Below are 12,058 nucleotides of genomic sequence, written 5' to 3'. Positions count from 1 at the left end.
AATGAACATAAAAAACCAAAAAATAATGACTTACCTTTTTTAGACATCCAGAATGCAAAGGTTAACTAGAATAACGGCAAAGATGTAAGGAAATTGGTATTCACTTATAACATAGTGGGTGTGTAAGATAAATTATTTCTGAAGGGCAGTGTGGCAATCAATACATGTAGAGATATTAATTGTGCAACCCTTAATCTACGAATTCCACTTCTAAAAATTTAATTTAAGGTCATAGAGATGAATGAAATGCAGCAAACAATCATATGTCTGATTTCTAATTTCTGCCCCATCCAACCTTCCCTAATCCTTTATTCTTTACTAATACAATCTCCTGTTCCCTGAGAGGCGATTTAGGCTGCATGACTACTCCACTAAAGAGGGCATTTCACAGCTCACCTGGAAGCTAGGTGTGGCCCTATAACAATATAATGTCAGTGGAAGTGAGTACATATCTTTTGTGTTACCTGAGGAAAACTGCCAGTTTCTCTTTTTTCCCAAGTTGAAAACACAACGCTTATATGTCAGATCTGGCCGTGTAGACAAGGACAACATTTTAAGGGATGGCAGAATAACAAGCTAGAAGGAATCTGTTGCCTTGAATGACTGAGAAGCAGAGCTGTGGACCTGCCCTGGGACATGTTATATGAAAGTGAAATAAACTTGATATTCTTTGAGAAGCAGAAATTGTCATACCAGCTTAGCCCCTAGGTTAACTAATACTACTTTACATATCTGTCAGTATAGCTTTTTTTCTGCAATAAGTTTTGTTATAATGGAATCATAGGTAGTCATTAAAAGTGGCTTTATAAATCTATAGATGTCTACATGTATTATTGGGTTTCTTAGTCTGCTTGAGTTGCCACAACAAAATACCACAGACTGGATGGCTTAAACAACAAAAATTTACTGCTTATAGTTCAGGAGACTGGAGAGTCCAAGATTCAGGTTCCAGCCAATTAAGTTTCTGGTGCAAGCTGTTTTTCTGGCTTGCAGACCATTACCTTGCTAGGTCTTCACATGGCCTTTCCTTGGTATATATGCTTGGGGGAGAGAGAAGGAGAAAGAGACAGACAGAGACAGAGAGATGAAAGAGAGAGAGAGAGAGATTGAGAGGGCAGGCTCTGCACTCTGGTCTTTCTTATAAGGACATCAATGCTACCAGATTAGGGCTCCACCCTTATGATCTTATTTAACCTTAATTAACTTGTAAAGACCTATATCCAAATATAGTCACATCTGGGGATAGGGCTTCAGTGTATGAATTTCAAGGACATAATTAATCAATAGCATTGAAAAAAATTTCTAAAATCATGTATATTGTGATTCCAATTATGTAAAATTATACATGTGTGGGTGTGTATGTGTAGAATATGTTTATGTAGAGAGATTCTGAAAAGATGCTCCCCAGTAGCAATGAACTTTGTAGGGGGGATTTAGGGAGGCAATGATGGGAATCTTTGGACTACATTAAAAACAAATTATAGAGCAGAAAAGTAGGCATAACTAAAAGTAATGGTTGATACATATCACCACCATAAAAGCAAACAGAAGCTTTTTAACAAATAAAGATTTGCTTCAAATAAATAAAGTCAAAAAATTTTTTATAAAAAAACCCCAAAGGAATGACACTTTTCAAAAGTCAAAATGTGTACAATAAATTCTACTATTAAGTGAAATATTTCTTAAAGAGTAGAAATTGCTTCTGTTATTACTGTGCTTTATGTTGAGTTGTGTTAGGGTAAATTTTTTTCGAAGTTATTTCTTAAAACTAAACCATGTCATCATTTTCAGAGTCCTTTCAAACTCCTGCTTTGGGTCAGTCATTCATTTCTCACTCTGCTTCACAGAAGTCATGGATTTCCTCACTCTTCTTATAGCTCCTAGCTACTCGACTTTTCTTTTCCCTCTCTTGTTACGTTATCTCCAACAGTTGTTGCTTTTTCCTTTTATTCTGTTTTTTTCCTTCATTTGTTCCCTTATTATCTTTTCTGTTCTCATCTTTTCTTTTTCTTGGTCCTCTTTTTGACTTACTCTTAATCTATTGAGTTTTTTGTTATTTTTTTTTCTTTTTCCCCTCTGCAGTCCCTAACCTTATAATAAAAGCAAAAAGAAACACATAGATCAATAGAAAAGGATGGACAGCCCAGAAATAAGCCCACATACTTATGGTCATTTAATATATGATAGAGGAGGCAAGAATATACAGTGGAGAAAAGACAGTCTCTTCAATAAGGGGTCCTGGGAAAACCAGACAGCTACACATAAAAGAATGAAATTAGAACATACTCTAACACCATCTACAAAAATAAACTAAAAATGGATTAAAGACCTAAATGTAAGCCTGGATACCGTAAAACTCCTAGAGGAAAACATTGGCAGAACATTCTTCGACATAAATTGCAGCAATATTTTTTTGGATCCGTCTCCTAGAGTAATGGAAATAAAAGCAAAAAATAAACAATTGGAACCTAATTAAACTTAAAAGCTTTTGCGCAGCAAAGGAAACCATAAACAAAATGAAAAGACAACCTACAGAATGGGAGAAAACATTTGCAAATGATGCAACCGACCAGGGATTAATTTCTAGAATATACAAACAGCTCATATAGCGCAATATTAAAAAAAAAAAACCAATCTGCTGGAATCCTATATACTACCTCTATAATGAGTTATTAGCATATAAAAATCATTACTTTATAATAAAGAACTTGCTTTCCTCCTATAGGAAGATTTTCAAGGTGCAACTACAAAAACGTAGTATACAGAATGAGTGCTGGGGAAGGAGTGATGAACTTTGGGGTGGTTTAGGAGGACAGTAGGTCAGTATGAGTTTTGAGGGAAGGGCATTTGAAAACAAAGTGAAAGGCATGTGCAAAGCAGGGAAGTGTTAAAATTGCTGGAGCATAAAGTATGAGAACAGTGGGCGCTTCTGCCTGAGAGGTGCATAGTGGTAAAATCATGGAGGGACAATAGGATAAATTTGTTTCTCTAAGGGTGTTCATGGACCACCCAGATCACAATCAGGAGATGCTGCTAAAATTGAATATGGGGAGTGGCCCAAGAACCAGCTCTTAAGCAAATTTGCCAGGTGATTCTTAAGCAAACTAAGGTTTAAGAAACTACTACCACACAAAATAAATAGCCCTTGAATGTCATTATAAGGAAAACTTCACTCTGGAAGCCTATGGAGATTGGATTTAAGGATCTGTTTGGGGGAGAGGAATAACTTGGGAAAGGTAAAGTCTTGAGGAAGAGGGAAGATGCCTAGAGTTTGCCCTCCCCCATTGCCATCTCTTCTTCCAGATCATTTCAATTTTAACGAAGCCTTTCCTGACCCCCCCATCTCACTCTCCTCAAAGGGCCAGCACCACTTCATGTGTTCTTAAAAATGGCACTTCCATACAATTGTTTTTCACAGTCATGTGTGTACAAAGGCTTTATTCCCCTACTTTGATCCTATACTTCAAGCTCCTTAAAAGCTTGACCATTTTCAGAGCGAAAATGTCTGTAACTTCTAAGTACTGGGGGGTGGAGGGTTGGGGTGAAAAAATATTTTATAATTATTTAGATATCAGTATTGGCATTTTTATTTCTTGTAATGATGCCATATTTATGCAATAAAGACATTTCCAAACAATTTATATATATTAATTCCTTGGAGGATGAACCATTTTCATTCACTTAAAAACCAAATCACTGAAATTCACCTTTTTCATTGGGTAAATCCTCTAAAAATTTCCAGCTGGTAAGAGAATCTCACTCCCTTATTCTTACACTCCATCGTTTATCATAGAGATAAATAAATTCAGGTGGTTAAATCCATGCTGCCTCTACAATCTTATTTAAGCAACATTTTTCCATTTTAAAAATTCTTTGTTTGCTCTTTACTGTATTTATTTGGCCGATCTCTGACTCTCCCACCATATTTACTCCTTGTCAAGGACCTCCCTCTCCAGCAGTAAAACAAGAGTTTTTGAAGCAGTTACTTAATTAACAGCGCTCGGTAGACAGTGAAGCTCCGCCCCATAGGAGGAGCTAACACAGGCGGACCGAATTAGATGGTCGGTCGTTAACAAATGAACACTTAATCTTTTAAGAGGAGCTAAACACACACAAAGGCCCAATCAGAGGCCGCGGTTCCAGGAGCTCGGGGGGCGGAGCTGGGCAAGCGCCCTCCCACCTCCCAGCCTCCCGCCGGGGCCGTCGGAGCCTCGCGGGCTTCGGCAGGCCCCGCCCCCCGACCAGGCGAGACGGCTATTGGGCGGCGCGCTCCCTGCCGTTGCCTCGGTTGCTGGGAGAGGGAGGGCGGGGGCGGGGCCTGAGATAGGCCTGGGGGCCCCAGAGAAAGGCGGGGAGGCGAGGGCGGGCTGGGCGGATTCGACAAGCGCCTCGGCGGTTGGCGAAGCAGACGGGGCAGCCTCCCCGGTGCGAGGAGTAGTCCCTGCTGACAGATCCCCTCTTCCGGCCGCGCCACCCGGGAGGCGGATCCCCGGGGCCTGAGGAGGCTTCCTCAGCCGGGGCCTGCCTCCCTCTCCTGCGGGTCGCCCAAGCGGCCTGGGAGGAGGAGGAGGAGGAGGTCGTCGGGGGCGGCTGCTTGCAGAGACCGCGCTCCTCCTTTCCCGGCGGCGGCGGGGGCAGGACAATGGAGGTGGCTGTGGAGAAGGCGGCGACGGCGGCCGCGGCGGCTTCGGCGGCGGCCGCCGGAGGGCCCTCGGCGGCGCCGAGCGGGGAGAACGAGGCCGAGAGTCGGCAGGGCCCCGACTCGGAGCGCGGAGGCGAAGCGGCCCGGCTCAACCTGTTGGACACTTGCGCCGTGTGCCACCAGAACATCCAGAGCCGGGCGCCCAAGCTGCTGCCCTGCCTGCACTCCTTCTGCCAGCGCTGCCTGCCCGCGCCCCAGCGCTACCTCATGCTGCCCGCGCCCATGCTGGGCTCAGCCGAGACCCCGCCGCCAGTCCCCGCCCCCGGCTCGCCGGTCAGCGGCTCTTCGCCGTTCGCTACCCAAGGTGAGCGCTGGCCGCGGGTCGGAAGGAGGGAGCCCGGGAGGGGCTGGGGAGGCCGGCGCCCTGGTGCGGTGCGGCGACCCGCTGTCATGTCGCCGCCGCCCGGGGTGCGCGGAGGGGGAGGGGCGAGGAGGGTCTGTGCTGGCAGCGGTGACATGGAGGGCCCGCGCGCTCTGCAGCGTGCCGCGCGGCCCGCAAGCAACTTCCACGGGCGCTGTGGACTTGGCAGCGCTACTGCTGCTGCTCCTACTTCCCAGTATTCTCCCCCAGGGTTGAGTGGCCCATGCGACCCGCACTTTTGAAAACCTCTGTCGGAGTCGGCTGTGGTCTGTATCTCGGGTCCTTTGCAGATTGCATGTAGTTAACTGCTACCCTCTGCCTCCCAAAGCTTTGTCCGGGTCCATATGATCCTAATCATCTCGTGCATACCCACGTTATTTGAGCTGGAGGGGGGAAGGGAGGGATGAAGATGAAGTGTTGGTGACTTTCTTTGATGACTGATTGCAGATCGGATGCCGTCTTGCATGTTTCAGTCTTGCTTGTTTTGGGTTATTTACCTTAATGAGCCCCCAGTTCTCTCCTCTCTAGTGGGGACAAAGGATCTAAGAGACGGTGTTTTGTTGTCCTTCTCTTTCGAATATTTTATTTTGAGACGATAAATGGTAAAGAGAAGTAGAACAAAGTGATTTGGGGTGCAGCATTTTCTTTTATTTTGTAGACAGCAGTTGGAAATGTTGAAGTTACCGTTCTCTTTGTGGTGTTTGTTACTGTGTAACGACACTTTTGACAGGTAGTTTCCGTTGCTAATGTTAACAGGTTTGAAACACTTAAAGTTAGTTAAAGTAAGCACGGTAAATTGTTTCTAATAGAATAATCGAGGTTTTTAAATGTTAGTATTGCAAATATTTGAGCACCTCCTTTTAAAACATACAAAGTAACTGGAAATAATTCGTTTTCAATACATATTTCTCTTTTTAAAGGGACTAGTTGATTCTATTCAAGATAAAATGCTAATTAAATAATTGAGCTAGGTCAAAGAACATATGAAATTGATGCTTTAAATAGACTGTAGTGGTAGACTCCTGATTTGATTATACCTTAGGAACAGTATCTAGTTGAGAAAGACAGTTTTTCCAGGGTCTCTCTGTTTCTGCAGGTCTTGCTAGGAGAGATACTGACTTTGTTTCTTTTTAAAAGGATGCTCCTATAAGGAACAGCTTTGAAAGATAGTGTGGTCCACCAGAGCAAAGAGCAGGCATGCGTATGTTCCAGTATAACAGAGATAAATGCCTCCTTCTGGAATAAAAGGCAGGCATGCTTATTGCCCATCATAAAAGCTTAGGGTTCCCAAAGCTTATGTTTCCCCTCCTGTAATACAACCCATTGCCTATGCAAGTGTCAACTGGCTCTCTTCACCTTGCCCTGCACCAGTGCAAAAATGTTGATGCTTTGGCTTATGTTATTACTGGAAGTTATAAACTGCCCTTTGTCTCTAACCCATGAGTCTTGTGTCTTCTACCAGCATCCATGGTAAGCTACTTTGTTAGCTTGCAAATAGGGTAATATCTCAGATCCCTCACACTAGTTTGCTCTGAGATGGCCCACCTGGTGGAAAGTAGTACAGGTGAAACTTAAATTTTAATTTTTGATTTTTAGACATGTTTAAAGGTTTCTTTTATTTATATTTTAAATGTCTAAAACAGGCTAGTAGCCAATTAGGATCTGAATTTTGCATAATTCTAGAATTAAGATTTATTGTGTTCCAGGCCATGACATTTGTATCTGAATGAATGAGAACATGGGTAATAAAGGCTCTGACCCTCAATTCGGAGGCAAGTTTGCAACTCTGGAGTTCTCAAAATGTTCCAGTCTCCAAATATTTTTTATCTTTGTGTTTGTATTGTAAGCAGGAGTTCAGGAAAGCACTTAAATTGGAAGATAATTTTTGTTTTTATACTAAGAAAGAAGTCTTTAACAAATGACACTTTTACATACACCTCTTTAAAAAATGTTAGAGTTATCTTCAATAAATTGAAAATACTAGTCTGAGCCTTAATGACCTGGATATTTTCTCCCTTCCTCTCTCCTTGCAAACTAATTTTAATACTCACTGTAGCAAAATTTTAGACAGTACCTTTCAGAACTACAGTTGACCCCTGAACAACACAATCTGAACCACAAGGGTACTCTTACACACAGATTTTTTTCAGTAGTAAATACCACAGTAGTACAGGTTTTGTAATTGATTGAATCTAAAGATGCAGAACTGGCAACGGGGCCAACTGTAAGTTATATTCGAACTTCTGACTGTGGAAGGGTCAGCACCCCAACTTGTTCAAGAGTCAGCTGTAAATAAATGGGATTCATTTGATTACCTCTGTTCTTTATGTGCCTAATGAATTTGTGGATACAGGTGTCATAGATCAAACTGCAGTACCTACAGGAGCTAAGCAAGTAATTGAGATGGAGCACCAGGAGCATAGGGTAGAATAATAGGGGATGGTAGGGAGTGAAAGGAAGGGGGAATGAACTCAGCTCCAGCAGATGGCAGGGCCTAGCGCAGGGCCAGGGTTGGAGCTTTTACTTATTTTTAACGAGGAGTTTGAAGTCTGAATTTTGTGTAAATTTCTCTAATATTAGATACTGACAAGTAATTAAAAACACACACACATATACACATATAGACTCATTCTGTAGGCCAAACAAAACAAGTTGTGTTGAAGCTACATGTGTTGCAGTTAGACTCTTTTAGATTTAGATATGGGTTTTCAAATTTTAGTTTTAGCTCTAGTAGAATCACTTGGTATACTTGTTAAAACTCTAGATTTCTAGGCCTGTTTCCGCGGAAAGTCCAATTTGTCATAGTTCTTTAGAGTTCTAGAGTGTAGTCTTAAACCCTAGTGTTTTTTTCAGCTCAAGCAGTATTATGTTCCAAAGTATGGTTGATTAAAGAGAATTCTTTAGGCCATTAAGACCAAAATTCAAAGTGTAGTGTCCTCAACACCATCAGACCTAGCTTGCCTTTCTATTAAATGCTTTTTTGCTGCTCCCTTTGTTAACCTAAATGAACTTTGTAGAAAATAAGTCCTTTCTAACACATTTTTTTTACAAAAATCAGCACAGTGATTTAACTCTGAAAAAAGAAACAAAACTAACTTATAACAACAAAAATTTAATTTATAAATGCTTAGACACAATTACACTAGCCACTAAGCCTCCATTGAGAACATTGGTTTAAACTGTCCTTTTGTAAGGCTACCAGTTGGAAGGAATGAGGGTAAATGACCACAGGCTAAAGTCGGTTGACTGCCTTATTTAGTTGGATTGTCATTTTCTTAGTATGCAGTTATATCCTGGAAAGAGGGAAGAGCTCAGAAAACATTTTCTTTAGGTACATTTTGGTACATGAAGTCATGAGACAAGCTGATCTTGGAGAGATGTTATCACATTGTGCAATATTTTGTGGCTTGGATGTACTGTTCAGCCAAAGGGTAGCAAACTGTAAGAGCTATTTTTAAAAACATATTTTTAATGCATATATTTTTACATTTATTTATTTTTATTTATTTTTATTAAAAATTTTTTTTGGTCGGGAGGTTATTAGGTTTTTCTGTTTATTCATCTTTAATGGAGGTACTGGGGATTGAACCCAAGACCTTGCACATGCTAGGTATGCACTCTACCACTGGGCTATACCCTCCCCTTTTAAGATCTATTTTTAAAGAATACTGAGACCATACTTTTGAAAGGGGTCAAATTAGTTGTCAAAGTGGAGTAAAATACAAGAATCTGTCAGTTTTCTGTTATCTAGCAGTCTATTGTATGTAACTGAGTTCTGGAAGCTGATTTCTTCTGGTTCTTGGCAAAAATTGTAAGTCAACTTATCAGTACAAGATGTAATGACAAAGGATTAATAGTATTTAAGATTGATCCGTATTGTCTACAGTTTTATACATATGTTCTGTATACAGTATTCACTTGTTGGTGGAAGTGACCATTGATTTCAGTTTGGGGCTATGATGGATAAAACTATTATAAATATTGTTGATTATGTGATTATGTTTTCATTTCCTTGGGTAAATACTTAGAGTTGTAATTCCTTGTTTGTATCCTAAATGCATGTTTACCCTGGTTGTACCATTTTGCATGCTCTCGAGCAGTATATGAGAGTTCCAGTTGGTTCACGTCCTCAACAATTTGGGTGGTGGTAGTCTTTAATTTTAGTCATTCTAATATGCTTAAAGGAATATCTCATGATTTTAATTTTAATTTCCTTTCTGAATAATAATGAACATCTTTTCCTGTGCTATTGGCTGTTCTCATATATTTTTTGGTAAAATTTCAGTTTGAGGCTTTTGTAGATTTTTTAAATTAGGTGGTTTGGTCTATTATTGAAAAGTAAAAATTCTTTATATATATCCTGTCTCCTGGCCCTTGGTTACATGCATACATCCAACTCTTTGCTTGCATGTTCATTTTCTTATTGATGGTGTCTTTTGAAGAGCTGAAGATTTAAATTTTGATTGTCTAGTTTATAATTTCTTTTTCTTTTATGGTTAGTGATTTTTGTGTTCCTACCCTAAGTTTACTAAGATTTTTCTGCTGTCTTTTCTTTTAGTACTTTTATAGTTTTAGCTTTTATATTTAGATCTGTAATCTATTTAGAGTAATGTTTGTGAGAGGTAAGGGTTGAAGTTCATGTTTTCACCATATGTTAAATCACCATTTATTGAAAAGAGTACAAAAATGCAAAAGCAATATGATGGGCAAAAAGTGAGTTGGACATATATCTGTGGTTCCATTTTTATACTCTCTATTCTGTTCTATTATCTCTCTGTTCAGTACTAATAATATTTTTTCATTACTATAGCTTTTAAGCACATTTTGAAATTGGACAATTTTGTTCTTTTTTAAAACTGTTTTGGCTCTTCAAGTCATTACATTTCTTTATAAGTTATAGAAGCCACCTGTCAATTTCTCCACAGAAGTCTGCTGTGATTCTGATCGGAATTGCATTGAATCTAGATACCAATTTAGGGAGAATGATCTTAACAATATTGACTGTTCCTATCCATGAACATGTTTTATTTCCCACTTACTTAGATCTTTAATTTCTCTCTACTCTTTCATAATATGGTCTTGCACAATTTTTGTTAGTTTATTTTAAAAGATTTTATGAAATTGTTCTTTAACAATATTGAAAGTGTTTTAAATTTTTTCATTTCCAATTATTTGTTCCTAGTATACTGAAATGTAATTGGCTTTTGTATATAGATTGTATCCCATTATCTTGCTAAATTCAGTTACTAAATTTAGTCGTTTTTTGTAGATTTTTTAAGATTTTCTACATAGACTGTCATATTGCATACATGTAGTTTTACTTCTTTCTTTTCATTCTTTGTGATTTAGGTCATTTTTTTCCCTCATTGCACTACCTAGAATCTCCAGTACCATATTGAATAGAAGTTTAATTTCAGTATTAAATGAGATTCAATGTCCTTTTTCTTATTCCTCATCTCAGGAGTAAAACATTCAGTTGTTCATTATGAATATGTTAGCTTTATTTTTTATAAATGACCATTGTCAAAATTAAGAGGTTCTTTTCTATTCCAGGTATACTGAGGGTTTTTTTTAAAGCATGAATGAATGATGAATTTGGTCAAATGCACTTTCTGTATCTATTAAAATGATCATGTGGTTTTCCTCTTTTTTTTTTTTGTTAGTGTGGTTAATTACACTGATTTTTCAGGTATTAAACCGGTCTTACATTCTTGGGATATACCCCACTTGGTCATGGTGTATTAGCCTTTCTGTGTACTTCTGGATTTGAATTGCTAATATTTTAAGAATTTTTTTCTTTTATGTTGGAACATGAGGAACATTGGTAATATGGTTTTCTTGTGTTTTTTATCTGACTTTGGTATCAAGGTCATACTGGCCTCAAAATGTGTGTGGTGTTTCCTCTATCTTTATTTTCTGAAGGAGTTTTTGTAAAATTAATATTAATTCTTAAATATTTGACAGAATTCACCAGTGAATCCATCTAGGCTTGGAGTTTTCTTTATGGGAAGGTTTTTGATTAGGAATTTAGTATCTTTAATAGATACAGGGCTATTCAGATTTTTTATTTTTTCTCAAATCTATTTTGGTAAATTATTTGAAGAAAATTTTATGATTTAGCTAATTGGAATATTTATTGGCATAAATTCGTTCTCAACATTCCCTTATCCTTTTAATGTTTTCAGGAGCTGAATGATGTCCCCTCTTTGTCTATTATGTAATTCATGTTTACTCTTTTTCTTGGTTACTAAGGGTTTATCGAGTAACTTTTGGCTTTGTTAATTTTATTAATTTTTCTCTAAAGGTATCTTTTTTTTCTCTAAGCATCTTTAGCTACCTCAAACAAATTTGTGTTGTGTTTTTATTAACATTCCATTAAGTTTTTAAAAAATTTCTCTTGTGATTTCTATAACCAGTGGGTTCCTTGGACGTATGTTAATTTATGGTATGTGGAGGGTTTTCTAGAGAACTTATTCTATTCCAATAAAAAAAAAAGATCTGTAAGATTTAAATCTTTTGAAGTTTACTGAGACATTTTATGTCCTAGCATATCATCTGTCTTGGTGACTGTTCCATGTGCACTTAAATAATTTAAATTCTACGGTTGTTGGGAGTAGTGTTCTGTAAATGTCAATTAGCTCAAGTTGGTTGATAATGTTGTAAAAAAATTATAGTTTTATTAGTTTTTTTTGTTAGGTTTGTTTGCTTTTGTTTTTGTTTTTGTCTGCTTATTCTATCGGTTATGGAAAGGGGAATGTTAAAATCTTCAGTCATAATTGCTGATTTATCTCTTTATTCTTCTAATCCAGTTAGTTTCTTCTACAGGTATTGAAGCTTTGGCTTACTAATGAATTGCCTGCCGTTTTTAACACTATGAAATGTTCTTTATCATTTGTACTGCTATTTCATGAAGTCTACACTGTCTTATATTAGTATAGCTACCAGTTTTCTTTGTATTTAAATGGTATATTTTCCCATCCTTTTACATTCAGCCT

At 38.5% G+C, this 12,058-nt stretch overlaps 1 protein-coding gene across 2 annotated transcripts in view; it reads left to right on the top strand.

Moving 5' to 3' along the window:
• Positions 1-4,320: 4,320 nt before the first annotated feature.
• TRIM24 (tripartite motif containing 24) overlaps positions 4,321-12,058 on the top strand; it is an 88,713-nt gene continuing 80,975 nt past the window's right edge. Inside the window, exon 1 of one of the 2 annotated variants that reach the window (XM_072964371.1) lies at positions 4,321-5,006. In XM_072964371.1, the coding sequence (XP_072820472.1) occupies positions 4,643-5,006 (364 nt within the window). In that variant the 5' untranslated portion in view covers positions 4,321-4,642. The remainder of the gene's footprint in view (positions 5,007-12,058) is intronic. The other variant, XM_072964370.1, reaches the window with a different exon arrangement.

This window comes from Vicugna pacos, chromosome 7, assembly GCF_048564905.1.
Source record: "Vicugna pacos chromosome 7, VicPac4, whole genome shotgun sequence".
NCBI classification, from domain to species: domain Eukaryota; kingdom Metazoa; phylum Chordata; class Mammalia; order Artiodactyla; family Camelidae; genus Vicugna; species Vicugna pacos.
Note: the sequence above shows the minus strand (reverse complement) of the source record. Positions and strands in the feature narration are given on the sequence as shown.